Source organism: Larimichthys crocea, chromosome XXI (genome assembly GCF_000972845.2).
Source record: "Larimichthys crocea isolate SSNF chromosome XXI, L_crocea_2.0, whole genome shotgun sequence".
In the NCBI taxonomy this organism is placed as follows: domain Eukaryota; kingdom Metazoa; phylum Chordata; class Actinopteri; family Sciaenidae; genus Larimichthys; species Larimichthys crocea.
The window spans coordinates 11892282-11915565 of NC_040031.1; the positions used below are offsets into that span (position 1 = coordinate 11892282).

The 23284-nt window shown below is 38.8% G+C and overlaps 1 protein-coding gene across 2 annotated transcripts; it reads left to right on the plus strand.

Moving 5' to 3' along the window:
- Positions 1-1672: 1672 nt before the first annotated feature.
- On the plus strand, positions 1673-12859 carry parvg (parvin, gamma). Of its 2 annotated transcripts, none has more exons than XM_010752227.3 (13): positions 1673-1940; positions 2631-2737; positions 3981-4042; positions 4700-4802; positions 4973-5116; positions 6205-6320; positions 6419-6474; positions 6568-6602; positions 6714-6775; positions 7498-7566; positions 7686-7787; positions 9134-9206; positions 12078-12859. In XM_010752227.3, exons 2-13 carry the CDS (start codon positions 2671-2673, stop codon positions 12149-12151), a joined length of 963 nt encoding a protein of 320 aa, XP_010750529.2. In that variant the 5' UTR covers positions 1673-1940; positions 2631-2670; the 3' UTR covers positions 12152-12859. The 2 variants fall into 2 exon arrangements, with proteins under 2 accessions (XP_010750529.2, XP_010750528.2); XM_010752226.3 differs by having other exon boundaries at positions 1674-1940; positions 3978-4042.
- Positions 12860-23284: the final 10425 nt, after the last annotated feature.

Here is a 23284-nt window from a genome sequence, read left to right on the forward strand (position 1 = left end):
ATGTATGGCCTTTGAGGGCGTCCGTAGTCAGATACACTTTATGTTGAATATTTACTGTAACTTACACATTACATTTTAATCAGTTATGAGAATATGTGATTTTATGGTATCATGCATCAAATTACATGATTTCCACTCGCCAAAAGCTGAGATGGTTGTTACTGCTACTCTGATAGGGGAGTAGCATTAGCTGGGCTTTTTAGCTCCGTCATGACTGAAAAAAACTAAATTATTATTATGTTAGTTAATCAAAAGTACTTTTTTTAAATTAACAGATAACAGATAGGCAACAAAAAACAACAATAAATAAAACATATTAATAAAAACAACAAGTAAATTTAGTTTTAGCTCAAGCATGGTTAACCCACCAGCTAACCTTTGGTGATACAGCCTAGCTGTCTATCTTTATCTGTCTAGTTGACCCTATTGAAGTTACTACAGATTTAAAAAGCTTGTTTTTATTATTTAATTATGCATTACTTTGGCCCCACTTCAATCTTTATGCTAAGCTAACTAACGACAGATAATTACGGCAGTGTTGATCTTCTAATTTAACTCTCGAGAAGCAAGCAAATATACATATTTCCAAAAATGTCGAGCTATTAATCTTCAAGAGACTTGAAAATGCTGTGTATATTATATATTATAAAATGCTTTGTATATTCTTACTATAGCTCTGCAGTATAATCGCTTTTACACCTGCAGGAGCTGTGAACAGTTCTTGTTTACTCTGAACTATGCACACCACAACTCAAGCCATATTTAAAAGCCGGTGCTGTTGCCTTCTGCCTTAAGTGCAGTGTGCTCTCGACGTCCCAGGAGGCTCCAGTCTAGAGTATCTCGGTATTGACCGGCCTTTCACAGGCGTCTCCGAGGAGGCTTGGATCTCTCCTGAAGCAGAGCTGGCCGGGCGGTGCCACCTGGAGACCTGCTAAGACGTACAATGCACGACTACTCATCCATTTTAGAGTCAGGCTGAATTATTGAGAGAGTGGATGAGTCAGCCTATACTGTGCTCTCTCTGGATGGCTCATCCCCCCCTCTTTTTTTTTTATCTTGCCAATCAAGAAATAAATGCCTGGAATCAAACGGAATGAGAATTTCATTTTATCTCGTACTTGTGTGATAGGTTAGATTTGCTTTGGCTTTTGAACGAGATTGGCTTTGGAACAGCCAATTCCTGCAATTTGAGTTTAGGTAAAGGAATTATGGGTTTATTTTAGGCTGTTATTTTCTTGTCTCGTTCTTTTGTTGCTATGGTAACCTTCCACATCCCCCCCAAATTGCCCCTTCGTCTGGCTGATGGGTGGTCCTTTTTTCCTTTTCTTCAACAAAGCCGGTGCACATACAGAGCTTGTTGTTTTGTTGTCTCTATCTCTTTCTCTCGCTTTCTTGCCCGGAGAATGGAGAAGGCCGGACACCAGATGACAGCAAATTGATCCGATCACAGATGGAGATGTGTGAGCCGAGCCTGAGTGGTTCAGGCCTCGGAGTGTCACGTTTTTCTCGGGGCCCTCCTGAAGTGTGGCTTTCCAAACAATACATTTGTACCCGAGAGTCTTCCCTGTTTTTATTTCACTCGACACGCACTTATTATTAAAGTCTCAAATGCTGTTCGTGACCGAGAACATAAACGCCCCTATCTGAAAACACTCTGCAAAGCCAGTATCAAAAAGAGGAAGTGCTACCTTCTTCTTCTGCCACATCCTCTCATTTGTGCTTATCTTCCCTTTCGCCCCGGTGACATGTTATTTTCTTTTAAAGCAGCAGTTTGAAATAGAGTGCAGTGAGACCTTTTGTGTTGATAGAATTCACAAGAGGCTTACTTAGATTGAGAACAACCCTCCACTTCTTATTTCGTTGTTTTGACAGGAGTCGACATCAGTTAAGGAACTCAATTCAGCTGAAGTCACCCGACTCTGTCGAGTCGAGTACTGAAGGTAAGCTTATTAAAAAAAAACAACTCTTTTTGTTTATGACCTTGTTTAAAACTTACTGTCAACCCCAGGAAAAGGAAGCCACACACACAGGATAAGTAAAAGTCGTACACCGAGGCTTTGCTCTAGTCTCTCCAGATCCAGGAAACAACAGTGTGACATGTTCCAGGTCACTTCTGTTTTGTCAGACTGTGTTGCTTTATGTGTTGTGCTGTGCTTGGTCCCAGGCCATATGATTCAAAATGTTCAGAGAGGGAGAGAGAGAGAGAGAGAGGTGCAGCCCTGCAGATCTGTGGAGGGATACACAGTCCTTGATCTGTTCAGAGAGCTGTGCGCCACTGAAAAAGAGAAAAAGGAAGTGATGAAACTTCTTCCTTTTTTTGGTTCAGACTCCTGTGCTCCTCTGCGTTTTTAGTCATCTTAAAAAAGAAAAAGAAAAAGTACAAAGCCCATCTCTTGGTGTTTTTTCTTTGTAGTAAAGCAGCAATTTCGGATGAACACAACAGTAAGCTGCCTGGCACTGCAATCAGCATTATCCACTGCTGGTCAGAAACTCTTTAAAACTGAGCAATGGTGGTCGAGTGAGCTCCTGCTGAGAGAGAAACTTTCTACCAAAGATGTTGATTGAAGTGTTTCTTCAGTCTTCGGTGGTTTGTTTTAAAGCGCTTCTTCTCACGATTGACTCCTCTGCAGGTTTTCTTGACAGCTGGTGTGTATCTCGCCTTGAGGCGAAATGATGGAGGCCGCAGTGTTTGAGTATCACAAAGAGGAAGACCCTTTGGACATTGAGGATTTTCAGGGTATGTGTGTATTCAGTCAGCAGCTAAATATCCTGTTACCCACCTATGTCAGTCAGTCATGATTTGTATAGTACAGTGTGGTATTGTCCACTTGATTTGTCTCATTCAGGACTGCTCAAGTTTCAAATCAGCCTTTAGATTTGTCCTTTAAAGGTAATCTTGCGTGTTTTCAGGTTTTCTATCCTTCCCACAACCGTTAATAATTTTGTGAATGACCCTGTTGTATTTTAGACATTTTTAACACAACCACTTCTGAGAATCCATCTGTTTCCTTTTGCTTTAATATGCAGATCTATCAGCAGACTTTGCGTTGTGCAATCCCTTCTAATGAACATTCATTTTGCATCATTAACTTTTGAGTTTTTGCAAACATTATCATCATGAGGTAATGCAGTAGAGACATTTAAAAGCCAATCTGTACTTAAACCTGCAATAACAGATTTTTGGGGCCAGCTTTGAGTAACATTGTAAGTTGTTGTGCTAAACTCTGAAGGAAATAATTTCATATTTGAACCTCCAGCTGTTACAGAGCAACATTAGCATTCATTTAGAGTTGTGTTTGTAGCCGCTTGATGAAAACTAGTCCAATATTCACTCTCTTTTTACCACCTCTGGAGTAAATATCTGGCCCGTTACCTGATAAATGCTCTACTATGTTCACCAGCTAGTTGCAAACAATGTCTAGCTTCCATAGGTTTTTTGCCTGGAAACAGCTGATTGCATCTGAAAACAACTCTGTTTAAAGAGGGGATATAAAGAATTGATATATAAATATATAAAAACATTGAAATCTTTTGCACTTGATTCTGGTAATTATCTGTGGATTTGTCACTAAAAGTTGCACCATTCACATTTCAGTTATTTAATCCATAGTTAATATAAGAAAAATATTGATTAGAGCAATATTAAACTGCAATATCACACCTCAGTAATGTAAGATTGACAACAAAACAATGCAGACTAAGTATCTGGTGTTATTTATTACACGGTTCGTGAAAGTTTCAGGACTCTGGCTGTCAGAAACATAAATAATTTACACCCAGTTGCATGTAAGACATGCATTTCAAAATTAAGGTCAACTTTGAGGTACTTTTACTTCACTTTATACTTTCCCTACCCTATAGAGAGAGGGAAATACAATTTTGTTTTTATTACTAAGGGGTGTTTCCTTTTAATAAATATGATATTCAAAGTGTAAGAAATGATGAGGGAGTAACAATTATATTGTATATTCACACAGCAGGGAAAAAGAAGCTCATTCAGCCAGCATCTTTAAAAGACCCCAAACTTGAAAAGCTAAAGGAGGTAAGAGATTAATTCCTGTCATCTACATATAAACCTTTGTTTGAATCTCCATCTCCTATTTAACATTTACTCTAACATCCAACCCTGGACAACCACAGATTCAAGACTCTCCTTTTTATGTCCTCAGTGAGCTGGAGATAAATGCTACACAGGAAATACATTACCGACCTTGCATGTATGTGTGCTGTGAAGAGCATGAATAATATCTGATGCAGGGTAGAGAGTGGTGGAAGGATCAGTGAAATTTTAATGAACATAATTATCAGAGGTGATGGGAGACAGATCAGAGAGTCACGACGAGGAGTCGGCAGAGTCTGCCGGATTTGACTTTTAAACACATTTTGATTGGGAAAAGATGGCAGCACAAGTGCTTCACGCAAGTGGCAATGAATGAATAAATAACTCAGTAAGCCTGGCAAATCTCATATGTAGAGATGGGATGACAAACAGATGAAATATCAGTTGTTTGGGGAGAGTACTTTGTATTTGTCATCATTTCCACCTACTTCAGGATCATATTATCTCTGAAAATTGATGGGGTGAATTTTAAAAAATGAGATTTCACGCTGTTTTTCATTTGGCAACAGAAAAAAAATGTATGCAAGAAGCTGAAAGTGTTCGATGCATCTGACTGTGCGATAAATTGTGTCTTGGTAGACATTGGTTTATTGGATCAATAGCACTCTGAAAGCAGAGCACATAGTGGTTCAGAATCTGGAGGAGGATCTGTACGATGGACTGGTGCTTCATCACCTGCTGTGTGAGTTAATACACATTCTTACGAATTTTACAGTTTTTTATCATCGCCTTACTTCAATTTCACGACGTTAACAAATGTTTCCCCTTGTTTTTTGTTTTTTTTACATCCAAAACACAGTCCTTGGTAGTTAAACTCTAAAATTACAGATGTTCGTTTCCTGATTTCCACAGCAAAGTTGGCCGGCGTGCACTTGCCTGTGGAAGAGATGGCAATGACCACCACTGCTCAGATCCACAAGCTGGAAGTGGTCCTGGAGGAGTTGGACAAGAGACTGGGCCTGCAGGACAGCAGCCGGATCAAGTGGAACGTCAAACGTGAGTCATGCAGCCGACTGGGATTCAACAAACGAAGCAACAAGTCAACAAATGTTCTGTTCTGTCTTCTGGCAGCGACTTTGCATTACAACAGGATTTGGTGCTTGCTCGAGGGTGCCATGTTAGCTTACACCAACTGTGAGGGATTTGGTGGAGATAAAATTCTACTGACATTATGGGGTTCTGTTTTAATAAAACTGTCAGAGGATCAGTCTTTTTTTTTCTGGTGCTGGGTTAGGGAAGGGAAGAAATGCCACAATGATTTGAATTTTTATAAGCAATTGATTGAAGTGTAAACTCTTGTGCTTCCTCGGTCTGTTGGTGCGGAAACCACCATAGGACCCTCCTCAAGGACCTATAAAGAGTAGGAAGGAGAGAAGAAATGGGGAAAGGAAACAAAGTGGGCAGAAGAGGTGCAGAATATGAGAGCGAAAGAGGCCGAGAGCATTAGGAAGGTATTTGTAGGAATGTCGGAAGTGGCACGGTTGAGGTGTGGTCCTGTTCCTGAAACTCTTCTAAAAACCTTCAATAGGAAAGTGAACAGTAAACAGTGAGGCTAGTATAAAGTTAAAAATACTAATGCTGGAAGATACGCTGCACCTTTTTCCTGCGAATCCCTGGCACAGACTCCACCACTAAGCATAGGGAAGATTTCTGGCACGACTTCACCTGCTTCCCACACGTGCACGGAGAGGAGAAGTCTAAAGAGGTCTAAACTCTATCAACACGTGTAGTATAAAGACGCGAGTCTGTGTCACAAGATACAATAATACTACTTTAGTGTTGCTGGAGTTTGACCTCTGCAAACTTCACCACTGACAATAAAAACGACAATATTTAGAGGCAGCGTAACTACAGAACATACACATCCATAGAAAGGCTATTGTTGAAAAAAATGCCAACATAAATAATATCAAACATTCAGTTTGATTTCATGAAAATCTTATACGTTAAAGCAGTAAATGACAGTTTATAAGATTCAGATCTTTTTGGCCTTTCTTTGCTTCTGCACTAGGGAGGTGGTGAGTTCTGTCATATCAATGCAACTTGTTGTCTCTGTGTTTTGTTCTCTGCTGCTCGCCTGTCAGTCATCCACAACAAAGACCTTTTGGCCACTATTCATCTGCTGGTTGCCATGGTGAGATGTTTCCAGCCTGAACTGGATCTGCCATTGAACGTGAAGGTTGAAGTCATACTTGTGGAAGTGAGTCTCAGCTCGAGCTTCTGCTCTTTAAAATCTGTCTTAAACACACCTTGAGGGATTGCTGCTCAATTTCGGTTCGCTTTAAATTTTTCATCCAGACAAACAAAAGTGGAATCAAATCAGAAATACAGACGGAGGTCCTGACAGAGAAAAGGTGGGCCACATTTCAATCCTGTGTGATTATGTGGTTGTGAGAAAAACACAGCGTTCACCTCATATATATATCTTTTTTGGCCCCTTTCAACAGAGATGTGGGCTCGGACTCCCTCAGCAATACTGAAAGTGAGTAAAGAGTGGTCAGAGGTTGAGCTGACTTCACGTCTTGTATGTCATCGAAACGGCATTACGGCGTACAATGACTTTAACACACTTTTCTGACCTGTCTGCACTCAGAGGAAGACCCAATTGAGCAACTGCTGAAGCTTGAAACTCACAAGGTCAACACTGTGAAGAAGGTATAACAAAGAGACGAGAAGTGCTGAGGGATGTTTAAGGAGTTAACTCTCTCACCACCACCACGGTCATCGAAAGAGCAAATGTTGTGCCGTTAAGAAAGTTAAATAACTATAGAATTTTCCAAAACCTAAAATATTCAACTTATTAGTGACTTCAACAATTAACTGATCGGCAAAAACCAGTCCAAAGATGTAAAACTGAGCAAAAAGCAGCATATAGAGGCTGAAAACTTGTGGCGCTTAAACATAATTGAATATGAAAAATTAAGTTATACGGTTAATTGGTCTCTACCAACTCCAGAGGAAAATATCTGAATCTTTCTAGTTGCTATAGCTGCTGTCTGACTGCTGTTTGATGCTGAGCAGGTAGTGCACAGTGGGTTTATTAGTTCCTGTGCTATGAGGAGTGCTATGAATGTGGTTAGGGTGAACCAAAGCAGCTGTGGTCAGACAGCTAAACAAAGAGCTCTCTATAAACCTCTGTAAAGCCTAGCTGCAGATTCAAGTGATAATTCCCTATAGGTACTCTATCTCTACAAGGGCTCTCCCAAGCAAATGGCAAGCGTGTTTTATTGCCGCTGTCAGACCATATAATCCTTCTAACTCTTATAAACTAAAGCGTTTGTCTACTTTTGATTAAAAATGAAACACATTATTACTTTAATATGTCAGATAAGCTTATATTTCAGACTTCCTAACCTCATTTTTTTTCCCACTTTCAGGCCATCTTACACTTTGTCAACCAGAATATGTCAACCATGGGTCTGCAGGTGGCTGATATGGACAAACAGGTAAGCTAAACACTGTCCTGTAAAAAAAGAAGAAGAAAAAGAAGCAATTGATTACTTCCCCTGAGATTATATCGGCCATTCCTGGACAGACTCCAACAGCCTGTGTGTTTTCTGTTTAGTTTGCTGATGGTGTGATTCTGCTGCTGCTGATTGGACAGCTGGAAGGCTTCTTTATCCCGCTCCATGACTTCAACCTGACCCCCGTCAGTCCCTCTGAGATGGTACAGTATGGATTCAATATGGATTCCTGACACATTAGTATGACGAGGATGAGTATCCTCAGAGAGGTGATAAGTTATTACTGCATAGACACTTTAACTTTATCATCATCTTGTTTCAGCCTTGTGGGTTTCACAAAATATTTATTTGTTAAAAATCAGCGGTTCAAAAGAGATACGACCAGTTACAGTTACAATTTATTTAATTTTTGATATCATATTTTGTGAAATTGTAGATGTAGATTATTGAAAAGGACTAAGATCAGGATACATACATACATATTTTTTAATTTTTCATTTGAGCTAATGTGATTTCCCACAACAGCATGGTGGATAATGAGCTACAGTACTGAAACCTGAACCCAAGCTGTGCCTATATTACGATATATTATATGATAAAAATTAATATTTTAATATCTAATAATACAAGCAGATGCATAATTACTACTGTGTTATAATTACATCTTTGATCTAACTTTACTTGAAGCAGTAGAGTGAGTCTATGAAAAACTGACTCTTTTATCACTGATATGATGAGTTTATGAATAACTTACTATATAAAGACACAGTGGCATTTCATAGTGGACGCTGTTAAACACATGTTATTGTAAATTAAGGTAGATTGTGTCTGATACAGTTTCCTAATGTGTTTATTACATCTGTTTGATTCAGATTGTCTTTATGATTTTATATTTGACTATTATAAAATCATTGAAACGCAACAAATATGCAAAATAGATACAGATTTGGTTTACTGATAAATCATCGTATGTAAATGGTTCTCCTGCACGTCTTTCTCCTAGTTTTCTCCTAGCATTAAGCTGAAAATCCAATGTCTCAACTTGATATACCTGATAAGTCACAATCTGTCAGTCAGTCACATGATTTCACTCTACTGATATATAGGTAAATTAATGAAAGAACCAAATGCTAAACCACATCCTCATCATCTCCCATTATTAAAGCAAAAGACATCAATATTTGGGAAACTTTCTTTTTACTAATGTTTTTACCAAGAGTTGGATTATGGGATGATGCCACCTTCATATCTGTTAAGTACTTTGAGGTGGTTATCTTTGCCTAACTTGAAGATGGTAAGCCTTTGACGGTTACTAAGAAACACATTATATCTTGTTTGTTTCATTCATACACATACAGTGATTTAGAAATGAACCTTGTTCTAGCTCCAGACTTAATGCGCGGTAATGAAAGTCAATCTTCTCATGTAACTCTTTTAGCAAATTGTTTGACTACTGCAATAAAAGCAATAATTAAAGCAACGCTTTCTCAAGGCTCGGTGAATCGTAGTTGTTAAAATGTTTGACGTTTCTATTTCTTTAAACCTGCAGCTTCACAATGTGACTTTGGCCTTGGACCTCCTTACTGACACCGGCCTTCAGGTGTCGAATGTTGATCCCCAAGGTGAGGAAATAACACAAACTGTTCACACAATACCCACTCTGCCTCGTGCACAACAGATTAAATCTAATTAAAATGCCAGGCACAGAGGATGGGAATACAAAAACAGGAGGAGTAAAATAATTGCAACAGGGAAAAAAATAACCCCGAAGCTCCAAGACAGCACTGTCAAAGTAATTCAGAAGATATCCTCTATCAAGAGCATTTATCTGTGTGACAGGGAAACACCAAAATCTGTTTGTATGTGAGGCGCGGCGGGGGGATCGCCTGGGTAGTTTGAATTAATCTCCAATGCTCGGTGGAGTGCGGGTTTGACAGTGTTTTGGAGGGAAAGATGGAATTGCTTGCAGAATATGAATGAGCGCAACTCAAGTATCTCTGCAGATGATTGGCTCACTTCGAGGTCATCATCATTCATTTAGAGAGGAACAGCGAAGGAGACAATCTCAGGGGGACCATGGCACCCTGGTGCCTGCTGATAGACACAGGCATTTAACCTGACTGCTATGGCTACATCTACTTTGTGTGCATGTGTGTGTGTGTAAGTGTGTGTTTCTGGAGGAAGCTATATCATCTGTATTCATGAGGACTGTCAGTGTATATCTCCAAGTTATCAGACATATGCCAGAAATATTCTGACTGTATCTGTCCACTGAAGTTTTACTATTTTCTTCATCCATAACTGCCGGTTATCAGATTTCTAATTGTAAAATCACAAGTTCATGATATGTAGCATAAATTTAGGAGTTTGAACATTGATCCAAATAATCATGAGCATGTAGAGTTTTTGAAAATCATTCTCCTCCTCCTTAATTTAACAATCTTAATATTCAGGTAAAATGTCTGTTTGTACATTTGGTGATTTGGTGACTACAAATAAGTTCAAGTACTACAACACTGTTGTAAATAGAAACAAAATGTGCAACATGACACATAGTTAATTAATAATAGCACAAAAACAAAAGATCAAATGTTGAAACTAAAGCTGATTTTATTCTTTTTAGAAAGTTATATGTCCATTTTAAATTTTGATCCAGCGGCATGTTTTTTAAAATAGTTGTGACAGGGTGATGTTTACCACTCCGTTGCATCACTTCTTCTTTTAACAACACTCTGTACACACTCTCAACTTTTTTGGAGACAGGGTTGTACTTCACTGTTAGATACACTCAATGAACGACAGATCAAAGAAAAAGTTTACTAGTAAAACACAAGAACAGAATTAATCTGTTAAATACTGTTACCATGGAATATATATGTTGATTTAAGAGTCCGTCCACTGATGTAATTAATTGAATTATTATTATATTTGTCTTTGTGAGACAGTGGAAGTTAAAGGAGAGACAGATGCCACTAAACTTAACCACTAAACGATCAGGACCACCAACTTTTAACATGAGATGCAATACTTGTTGTACTGTACTGTAATAAATAAGTAGTATAAGTCTATTTTTTCATGGCCTGAGTTAGATGACTTAGTTTCAGTTAACAAAACTCCTGAAAGAAAAGTCTGTCCGTCTTAAATATTCAGGTGCTCATATGAACAATGAAACTTTTATTTGCTCTAATCTTTCCTCTTGTTCACGCTGTCCATCAAAAGATTCATTTATAAATCTATTTTAATGTAAGTGATGGAGAACCAATTTCTCCAGTCGTCATTCTGTGCAAGAATGAGAAATGAGGCTTCAGCAGTCTTGTCAGTCAAATCAAATTGCAGTCTTAGAAAGTTACTTACGTCTTTCTAGTGTGATATTCTTGCACTATCCCTTCACCACAGTCAAACAGGGAACACTGTCCAGGGACCTAAAAGAGGGTCGGCTATGTTTGGATGTTACTTAATTTGTATGACTAATTTCACCAAAATGCTTAACAGAGAAATTAAAATACAATAAAAGCACTAAATATCTCAAATTAAGTGTGTTCTGGAGTCTTAGTGAGGTCCATAACAAAATGTTTTCCCCAGTTTGTTGTGGAAAAACCCGCACAGAGCCCAACACATTTCAGATGAAATGCAACACCGACTGAGTACCAGGCCTCACCTTCCAACATCAGTGCCCAGCCTTACTGATACTCTTGAGGTTGAATGGGAACAAATCACTGCAGCCAGGCTCCAAAAAATCGAACTGGTATAGAGGGAACGAGGTGGGCAACAAGCACATTTGGGTGTCCACTTTTGGCTGTGTGGAGGAAATCGATCAGAAAAGAGAAAGAAGAAGAGAAGTGACTGAGTCAGTGAGTTACTGATTGTCTCAGTGTGTGATCACTCAGTAGCAAGTGGATCTGCTTCACTTCCCCGCAGATCCATTAATGACAAAAAGCTCTGCAAGCGTCTCTGAGCTTCAATCTCTCCTTCACCATCACTAAAACTTCCTCTGCCTGCCAGCCACGTATGGTCAGTAATTGTTGAGTAAATCCTCAACACGATAACTGTTAATATAAGGGCCGGCACAATTAATCTAAGCCATGAGCAAGTGGCTAATTTAATTCATTTTTAGTGTCTTTTTAATTACCGGCATAATTGCTGTGATGGAATGAGAAATCCCAGCACCCAAGGTCTAAAACTGGAGCACGCAGCGTGCATTAATGAGGTTAGCCAGTGGTGGAGTCGATCTTTATGTCACATTCATTCAGTTAGTGCATCTCACAACAGAGGGCAATTTTGTCGGGATCTCATATCACCAAGGACGTATTGATTAAATTTCCATCTAATATCGTAGTTTTTTTTTTTTTTGGTCCTGATCTATGACCTGTGAGAACGGTTATTAGCTAATGTTGGTGAAAGCATTCTCATGTTTTCACTGCCTCACCGGGTTGGTAGGTGCTGATGCCGCATTATAAATACTCACTAAATGTCTCCTGTGTGTTTCGTGACAGATATTGTCTCTCAGGACGTCGCTGCCACCTTGAAGATCCTGTACGCTCTATTCAAGAAGCACAAAGGGAAATGAGACACGACCCACAACCAGAAATACAAACAGAGATCAAGGCAGTCGGAGCGTTTGGTTAGACTTCTGTTCCTTCTGTCTCTAAATGCTGCGCCTGTAATTATTCAGAGCTGACTGTTTCTCATGCTAATTTAAAATACGCGCACAAAGCTTAAGTAGCTTTACCAAGTTGCACATAATTAACAATGTTAGTGCCATAAGGGCTCTGTCTGGTATTTGTAAGAGCAACATTTTGGATGAAAATCAATACATTTCTATTAAATTGCTGAGCCCAAAGTTAATGCATATGGCTCTTTTTCACAGAGCTTCATTTTTAAACACCATGACATGGGAATCTGTGCAATGACCAACAGCAAACTATCTTGACACTGCTGACCTTTAAGAGTACCAAGAACCAAAGAGTCCAAAATAGAAGAAGGCTTTTATATTAGCTGTAGATAGTTGATCTTGATGTGAGCAATCTATGGTATGAATATGTATGTTAAGTATTCCCCTTTTAAATCTTTGTCTAATTAAAAGATGAGTTGTTGAGCTATTGTGGCAGGAAGGCACTAGCATCTAAGCATGTTAGTTCACCAACTAGCTCTGCAACTAGTCCTTATCAGTCACCATGCCGTTCAGGAAATTAAACCTTTGAATATATTGAATGGAACTTTAAATATATTGAATGAAACTTTGAATATATTGAATGAAACTTTGAATATATTGAATGAAGTCTGAATATATTGAATGAAGTCTGAATATATGGAATGAAACCTTGAATATATTGAATGAGACTTTGAATATATTGAATGAAACCTTGAATATATTGAATGAACCTTTGAATATATGGAATAAGACTTTGAATATATTGAATGAAACCTTGAATAATTAAATGAACCTTTGAATATATGGAATGAAACTTTGAATATATTGAATGAAACTCGACTGACGTCAGACTTCACAGCATCTTGTGTAACGTGTATTCTACTGCTATAGCTAAAAGTGAGTAACAACGAGTCAGTCCACTCACAAATATATATATGGATCAGGTGGGAGAGCATGCTGTCCACTAATCATAGGCTTGGCAGTTCAATCTCCAGCATCTCATGTCCACATGTTAAAGTGTCCTTGGGGACTTGGGGGTCAGGTCAGGCATGCAAGGCCATGCTTGCATGATCCCTTCCATGAATTGATGTCTGTGTGAATCTTCACTGACCTCACAAAGAAAAAAAAATTTGGTTTAACCTGTTTAACGATTCTGGATGCTTCTCAGTGTATCTTTATTTAATATATGACTCATCTTTTAGTACAAGCAGGCAGATAAATCCGAATCCGACTACAGCGGTCTATAAGTAGCTTTTCAATATCAATATCTGTGTGAAACACCTCAGTACATAAACACAACTTTTGGTGTTAGTCACGACAGAAGTCCAGAAATCTCATGTATTGCATGTTCGACTTTTACTTCATTACCTGGGCTTTGGTTTTTCGCAGATGATGCAGCTTCTCTAAAGTCACTTTGTGAGCTATAGATTGAGTGACCCTCTTCCTACTCAAAGCTGGACAAGTTGGCACGTGTCTTCCAAAAAAATCCAAAATGTGCTTAGATGTCCACTTTCAAAACACTGGGTACTTTTTGTTTTTATCATTCGCTGCTGATCTCTGCCTCCCTCCACTATAACATTGGTTTGCCAAAGATTCTTCAATGCAAGAGAGCAACAGACTGTAAAACTTGTGTAGGCTGCAGACTCACTGCATTGGTACAGAATCTTTGACATCTGCATTGAGCTGTAGTGGTGGGCGGATCAATCCAAATATCAATAGCAAGACGGTATCCATACTGGATCGATACTAGCCTGGTGAGATCGACTTTTACTTTAAGTTCCTCTCTTGTTTGCAATTGAGATTTAGCAATTCAATGACGCATCCACCTTATTTATTGAAAAGTATCGGTATTGGCGATACTGGCCTGTATTTTCTTGGTATCGGATCCGTACCAAAATATGCAGTATAGCACACCACTATTGAGCTGCATTGATAGAAATAGTGTGAATGAAAGAGATGCAAATTGTAAAGTACTTTGGATAAAAGACAGGTTTTGCATTATAAATGCTTCATTTTTTGGACCTGGTTTGTATCAGGGGTCTATGACAAAATGGTCTTGTTGTACATATTCCTAAATAAATTTGTCTTTTGCTCTGACACTGTGCACTGTACATTATTTCTACGCCTTTTAAATTCTCTGGTGCACATTCAGTCTAAATGTACATGGTGTGGATATTACACTTTACTATTTTTCCACTATTTCTTCCTCTTTCCTTCTCTCGATATTTCCTTTTCAGTCTGCCACTGCTGTGCCATGGCTCTTTTATTCTTGCTATAGAAAACCATTGTCCTTGACTGCCACTTCTCAACAATGTGAGTTTCTTCCTCTGCTTCTTCCACGTGTTCATGCTGACAGCCTGTGACCTCCTCTGTTTCTAGTCTGTGAATGCGATTGTCATTTCTCAGAAAATGGTGTATTTTTTTTTATTTATTTAATACTTTTTTCTTGCGTTGAATTGTTCACAACTCGATGTCTCACACATGTAGAGAGAGTGCAGCAGACAGAGAATGAGAGACAGACAATAGATGTGATTCCATCAAAGCATATTTTGCAAATTGTGTTTTGAATTTAAAACGTGTGCTAGAACTGGAATAATCCACTTAATTATCCTCTGTGTTGCAAAGATGTGTAATCTCTTTGTTGAAAAGAGATTTATGCAAACCATTTGTGACTTTTTTTCTTTTTTTTTTTTTATATCAGCACTTCTTTTGTGTTAAATAATAATATCTGCTGCCTGTCTGCTTTAGTTTAGTGGATATAGTTTGCGTAATAGCAAATTGCTGAGTGAGTTTCCTTGTTTTGTCTTGAGGTTAAACTATGAAATGTAGGGAACACAACCACTGACACACTTTTTTTTTTTATTCCCTCCGGTTTTCTTGCAGATGTGTTTGTTGACATTCAAGAAACCAATTTATTTGTTTCCACCAAGGTGATGGAAAATACTCTGACTTTACGTTTCATTTCCTCTGACATTTCAAAAACTTTGCATAAAGTCTGCTTGGCAGTCCGATGGAAACATAGCTACTGTGTAAAAACTGGCCATTTCACTGTATTATGAAATCCAAATGGCTTCTCTTCTCTTTTTCGATCTCAGCTAGATTTGCCTTTAACAAAAAATCAAATTGCACATTACTTTATGAAAGGTGAACCCATTGTAGTACCCCGTCAAACCACAAATGAAACCAGCAAGTGCTCCTTCTATGTGTTTTAAGGCTTCTCAAATACAAAAACATCTAATCCCCACATATTACACTCATATGTGTACACATATCCACATAAAGCCCACATAAACATTTGGCACTCTAATGTTGATGCTTGATGTTAAGTTGTATATTATCAGATGTTTGGTGTAATACACTGTGTGTTAATATTCATCTGTCAGAGAGGTTTTGAGCTCAGGGACAGTCTTTATCAAGCCTGCTAGGAAATGTTTGAAAGATAAAATGTGTGTTATTTTTCCAAAAAACCTTGATCTAAGTGTCCTGCTTGAGAAGAAGAATTTTGAATAAATGACATATTCATGAAAATATACAAAAGCTTTCTTTATTTGTTTGATTAACTATCAACCCTAGAAACATAATTACCACTTATCTGCTTTACTGGAATGATTCGTGTCTTTTATAAAATATCCTTGTGTGCTGTAAATGGAAAATTCAAACTATTATCTTTTATGTCTTGTTCTGAGTTAATACTGTGAATATTTGCACTTCTAAGCTTCCTACCTTGAATCAGTCAAGATAAGACGAAACAAACAGGGCCGTTAATGTGGGCACAGTGTGTAGTAAACATTTGTGTTTCTTTGACATGCATGTGCTATTATCTTTAGGACGCACAACAAAGAGTGAGTGAAAGTCAAGGGAGATTAATGTTTTTTTTAGCCGCTGTGTGCTTAGCAGCAAAAAGGTCACAGCTTAGTCTGTCATTTGTTTCTAATCCATCAGAAGACACAAGGATAAGTTTCAGGATAAACGTTTGAGGGATTAAACCTGTTCTGTACCAACGACAATACTTCTACTTCTTCCATTAGGACACAACGTCACCACTGGCTGTGTGGAAATACATTTATTAAGCAAGGGATGAGAATATTTTAGATATTTAGATAGTTTATGATTTATTGGACAGTGACAGCTGGACAACAGGAAGGGTGGGTGAAACAGACTTGATACATGGGGCATGCACTCTGCCAGGTGAGCCACCAGGGTGCCTCTTTAATACAATTTTCTGGGGATACTGCGAGCATGTTTTATTGCCTTGGATGACCACGTCAGATGATTTCTCATAAACTGACCGGCTGTTTCGGACAAAAACAAACGATGTCTCACTCTGTAGTCCATCTAAAATGTTGACAGGAAACATGAGTAATATCTGTCGCCGTCGTCACACTGATTAGATGCGTCATTGTGTGTACGAAAATGGGAGTGGAGCTATTAGGGCATTCAGCTGCTGTATGGTATACAATATGTTTACATCAGTCATCACAGAGAGCTGACAGCATCATGGGTATGTTAAAACTGTTAAATTTAAACAAGTCTTCATACTGCTGTTGTAATTAAGCCAAACAGCTCCTCTGAGATGCGTTCAAAGCATTAGTCGACAAAAAGATAAGAGACCCGAGATAAATAATTAGAGAAAGGATAAATTTAGACAGTGGGTTACCAACTTGTGGGTTGCTGTTGTCAGCATCTCTAAAAATTCTCTGTATGCGTTGGCAAGTAGCTGATGAACATAATGGAGCATTTAAGAGCTAAAGAGCTAATGTGTCCCTCGGGAGTTGGTGGAAACCAAAAAAAAGAGCTTAAAGGAGACTAAGTATGAGGTTATAAGGTGAAAAGTTTGGTAGTACTACATTACTGTACTGTAGATGTACTGGGGTGGCACGGTGGTGCAGTCGCCTCACAGCAAGAAGGTTCCTGGTTTGAACCTCGGCTGGGGCCAGTTTGCATGTTCTCCCTGTGTCTGTGTGGGTTCTCACCGGCTTCCTCCCACAGTCCAAAGACATGCACCTAACAGGTTCATTGGTGACTCTAAATTGGCCGTAGGTTTGAACGTAAGTGTGAACGATTGTTTGTCTCTATGTACCTTGATGATCCGGCGACTTGTCCGGGGTGTATCCCGCATCTCGTCCAGAGTTATCTGGGATAGGCTCCAGCCCCAACATGACCCTGACGAGGATAAGCAAGTTACAGGTAACGGATGGATGTAGCTGCACTGTTGTGTGTGCCTATAAAGGAAATATTAATATTATATAATATAAAGAAAGTACAGCTGTTTACAACTTCTTGATATTTTCATTGACTCAAACTCAGCCATATATTTGGTATCAAAGACTAAAGAGGAGGTTTTATTTTTTTTTAAATGTATATATTTTTCTCTCTTTCTGTTTAGAGATGGAGCTGTTTGTTGATTCGGACAAAATGCTAATTTGAGTTTTTCAGCGAACTGTAGCAATAATCCTACATTTCCATTAGAGTTAAACAACAGCACTAAAGTGTAATATGATGAAGTGGAATGGAAAATATGAATCAAGTGAAGGTTTTTAATTGGTGGTTTAAGTTGTAGGTTTTGTCCTTGTATCGTAAGAATAAAAACTCCTTTATATTGAACACTGTTAGTCTTCAGGATGAAAATGTGATGAGGTGGAGTTCAGTCCAGGGTCAGTGCCTGATAAGAGTTTAAAGGTTGCTGTGTTGCTTTGAGAGAACCAGTAAACCCTTTAGAGACCCGCAAAGACAAAATCAGACCATTTCACAGTTTCTTTGTTTATAATGGGTCTTGCATCCGTTTTAAAGAATAACAGAAATTAAGTGTGTGCTGCTACACGCAAGTGTTATTATGGAGGTTATAATTATGTTTCAGACGCACTCATTGTAGAGCGGGAGACAAGGGAAGTGGTGTGTATGAAAACCGCAGGAGGGGAATCAGGATTCAGTCATTTCAATAAATACGTACAAGATCTCGTGTGGCTTTGTAAGTATATTTACAATTAAATTATACTTGAGTTACTCACTGCGAAATCGTATCTGAAATCAACATTTGAGGACAGAAAGTAAACCAAGTCCTTAATTTCCTCCGAGGATTCCTGAATGTAAAGCGAGTCATTAATGCCATTTTATACATGATCTAGTTTCTACCATTAAAAGTTGAATATGTTGGTGGCATTTGGCAAAACAAAAACAGAAAAAAAAGAAAAAAAAAAAAACACAGCCTATTATTTCCTCCCAAGAGTGAGCTTGTTATTTTGCTAAAAATAAATTATACTGAACCTCCACACTTCCTCTTTGGTGCTGTGACCTAGGAAGACATAATGACTAGTGATTTAAACTAAGTTCTGTTTGCTCTGCTACAAACTAGTGATCCTCCTGGGGGAAACTTGTCCCCCGTATTTGACCCATCAGTATTTATAGAGAGCCTGGCCTTTAGCGGCTGATACCAAACATGGCCGTCTTTGCAGAGACACAGGGGCAGATCATACAAAATCCAAACCCAGGACCTTCTCACATGTCATACTGTGCCAAAGCACTGAAACACCACTTTGAACATAATCATTTCTTTCTACAATTTTTACATGCTCCTTATCTCTGCCCTCACATGCTGTGCTTGGACGTAGAAAGTAAAGGCAACAGTCTCCAAAAGATTAAAGCTCCACCACCTGCAAGGTGCAGTATTGAGCTTCTGATCAAACTGTAGAGCGGGAGACAAACATCGATCCAAACACAGGAGCTGTTGCAGCAGTTAACATCATCATCAAGTTTCAATATGTGATGTAACTCACAAACTGAGTTTAGTTTTTAAAAGTAAACTTTACAGGCCCAAGCAAACTATGTGGTAAGCTGTTGGTCTAAATGAGTGAACAGCTCTGTATGATCGTGTTTTGTCTTTTATTGTGAAGCTCTGTGTGACATCTGACCCGAGAGGTGTGATGTAAATACACTTAACTAGCCATGTTTTCTTTAACTCGACTGACAAAGACTTTGTGGTGAAATTATGGAAGAAAATGGAAATTTGCCAAACACTATTGTGAAACATATTTTTACCTCTTCTCATGAAATGATTGTGACATTACATGGCATGACTTGTATTACAATGTGTCATAATGGTTATATTAAATAATTTGACATGGATGGATACGAATATTTATTTCATATGTCGGTACCTCCAAGAAAATGACTGTTCACTGCTCTTTAACGGAGGTTTCAGGGCTCCCAAATGTTTAAGGTCACCTGCACATCATCTTCTAAACGCCGGAAGTCCGTCAACTTGTGCCAGTCCTTCCCACTTCCCACCAGGACCCTTGCTTCACTCCTTACAGGTAGGTTTTATTTATCAGCACTAGCTGCTTGTGCTCACACAAACAGTGTCAGATGATGTGATGGCTCTGTTGAGTTGGTGTTTGTGCGCTTATCAATAAGCTATGAGGCTGGGCTCTTTTATTTTTCTCTCAGATCTGCCTGATGTCTTTGCTTTTTCTTGCTGTTTTCATGCCGCTGTAAATTTATTTACCCAGGGGTTGGCATTGGTATTAAATGCAAATTAACTTCTTGAAGTGTCTCACAGTGACATTTTTCTTTGGCACTTGATGTTTGGCACTTTCATTGTGATGCTTTCATGTTGTTCATTTACATAGTGGGGAAATATAAAACCCATGTTTGAGTGCGATGAATCTTAGGACCTGCATATTTTCTCCCTTTGCTTATTACCATTGTTTCGAGGGCTCTTTTCAAACCATGTCTGTAGAAAATAATATTGTATATTGGCTGTAGGGCCGTGAATATGACTGCACACAGCCCGGTCTTGTGATTGTATCCCTGTTATATTGCCTTCATGGGGAGCGTATAGCTTTTGTCACATTTTATATTCAGTTCAGTTAGAGACATATTGCGACTCAACACAGTGGGTTTGTGTGACAGCTTGCTTCTTCATATCAACATATCAATCTCATCTCGAGTGCTTAGTTTCTGTTTCCTTGTGCCATCGCTGCATAGTATAGCTGTATATTCTGTGGGTCGCACATCCTTTTCTAAGTGTGAAGAAGAAGCTACGGTGGCCACCATAGACAGTATAATGAATGGACATCTGTGACGTGACCCACAGGTTTCTGCAGAGCTGATGCTCACGGTGTGATGGCTCTGGCCTCTGCTGCCTTCTATCTTATCTAAACATCAGCGAAGACGTGGATCATTGGCAGGTGCGGGTGGTCAAACAATCTGTCTGTCAATCAAAAAGGCCACACTGTTAATTATGCTTTAATATTATAATATAATTCATGAAATTCAGCTTCTGTACTGCTGTCATTGACTGGGAGGTTGTTGCTTGGTGGCCACAGAAAATGTGCACTGTATCTAAAGCCGCTGTTTGGTTCTCATGTTGAAACATGCTGCATGTTGTACTCTGTGAAAAAGGTGTTTGTAAATATAAAAGGCTCATTCTAAGGCAATAAAAACATAACATTTATATGTTTAACATACATTTTTTCAGGTGATATACACTCTAGTTATGTATACTATATACCATTTCAGCCATATTCTGTAAATACGCACTATTAAATCTCACACTGGACCTTTTTAAAGGACTGTAAGTTTAATAAGATTAATAAACATCTGCTGCACAGATGACGTGTCTCAGTTTGCTGCTGCACATCATATGGACATCTTGTGGTGCTTAGATTTAGTCTCTCTCAGTTTACTGGATGGTCGATCCCTTGCAGTTTTTGGACAATAAAGTTTGATATAGTCACACTTGATGTGTGTTGAGCTTTGTGTTCTGATAAGTGACGAGAACACCGATGCCACGTAACAGATTTATAGATAATTACTACAAAACCCATTTTGCTAACCAAGAAAACCTCAATGACTTCACCTTGTTGAAATGTTAAGTAATGTAATAGAAATAAAAATATTCTGAGTCTGAGGGGCTGAGAGTTGATTAACATGTCTGCTACACAAAATATGTTTTTTTTTCTGACCTTCAGACCTCCAAAAATGGTTCAAATTAATAAATCTGAAAAGGGCAGATCACTCTGGTTAAACTATGAGTAGACACTGTTTGACTTAAAAGGGCCACAAGCCAAAAAAGGCTGGGAGGCACGCAAGATCAAATGTCAGATAATCAAGTAACGTGTAAATGTCACGACTAGTGTGAAAAATGAGAATAAGACAAAAGTGATTCACTGAAGACAATGTGTGGGATATAGTAGAGAGGTCAGAGGTTAACATCATTCATAGTTCCTCTGTGTTTGACAATAACGTCACTTTTATATCATCCAACAAACTTGGCAAAACCATACATCAGTCTTAGTATTATCCTGTTTTGTTCTCGTGTATCTGGGCATCCGTTAGGTGTGGTCCACCACGGCAGCATTAGCAAACACTCAGGATGGCTAGTTCAAATGGACATCGTGAAACAGCAACATTAATATCTACTTCAGATGGCTCTTAATGCATTATCAGTGCCACAGAAGATCCGGCCTGAGCAGACAGGGCACTGGAGAGACTAGGCCTAATGGAGTTTTAATAGATAAATGTTGGCAGGATGTATCTCGGGCTCCTCAATAACAGCAGGATGTGGAAATCCAGGCGATGGTTTTTAAATGGTGATGGATGGCAATCGGTTTCATATGCGCCGATGGAAAGAGCGTTGGTTACAGGCGCACTTGAAGAAGGAGTGCTCAGATCGAGTGAATCGAAGCGAGAGGGTAGAGAAGGACCTGAACCTGGGCAGGATGGCTAAAAGTAGAAGGCAGAGCTTTATTAGGAAAGCTCAAAGGGGACCATGACAACGTGGTAACAAACTTCTCGGTTGCTGGGAGCCTTTGACGCAAGTGAGCAGCAGCCGGTGCTTAATTTGAAGCGAGGTGTTGAGCTCTGACACGGCCTGTCACTGTCTGTTTTTAACCATCACCTCTTTACTTTAATGATGTTTACATGTTGGCCAGGTTTAGGGCTTTGTCTGTCTCTGTCAGATTGAGAGGGTCACTGCTTCGAGGCTGGATGAATCACCTGATGGTGTATTGATTGACATTTTTTTTTAAGAAGAAAAGAAAAGGAGAAAATCAAACACAGTTCATTCAGAGGCCCGTGGAGCCACCACATCTACAAAAGTCAGTAAAAGGTTGTATTAGAAACACTTCTGAATATATCAATAACATGAAAGATTTTCCCTTTACACCTATTTAGCTCTGAATTTATCTCCATGCTGACGTGTTGTGCATGGGCCTGCAGTAAACATAATATGAAGAGTTGAGTTTGAATGTCAGTCTTAATATCATCTAGTTCAGAAGCTTAAAGTTGCACATATCTAACAGTGTGACTGCTTGATTGACAGGTAACTGCCATTGCAGAGCACCCAGGCGTCATACAGCCCGCCTCAGGTCCGCCGATGATCCACGTCTTTGCCGATATTTAGATTAGCCGGGAGGCGAAAGAAGCAGTACATCCAACATGGTGGCAGCCAGTGTCGCATATTTTTGGCTTCAAAGCTGCGCATCAGAAGTATACGGGTGACGTCACCTAGGCTCTGTGCATTATATATCATAAAGGAGGTGATTTATAGAGCTTCATAGTGCTCTTTATTGGATTTGGAAAACTCCAAATCTAACCTAAGCTAATGTAATCCAAGCATCCAGCAAGGTTTTGTTACATGCTGTAGTTTGATTAATGCTATAGGGTTAAATTGCTTTTCTCTGCACGACATTTCTTCTACATGAAAAAACATGCAGGGACCACAAGCCTCAACAAGCCTCAGGCTTAAAGCATGATATCACGCATGTAGCCAATATGTACATTTGTGCATATGGTAATAGGAAATGATTAAATAGATTAAATGTGTGCCAACACCCGCATAAAATGAAACTAGGAAGCAAAAAAACTGAATTATTCGAAAGATAAAGAGAAAATTAAACTGGTTACCTCTATCTAACAAACCTTTTACATTATGTTTTAATTATAAACCCTAACTAACAGTATTATTTAATGACATAATTCAGTTATAATACAACGTTTTACCAACTTTGTCTGTTTCAGGGCCTCCGTAGAGGCTTCGCTTTTATAAAT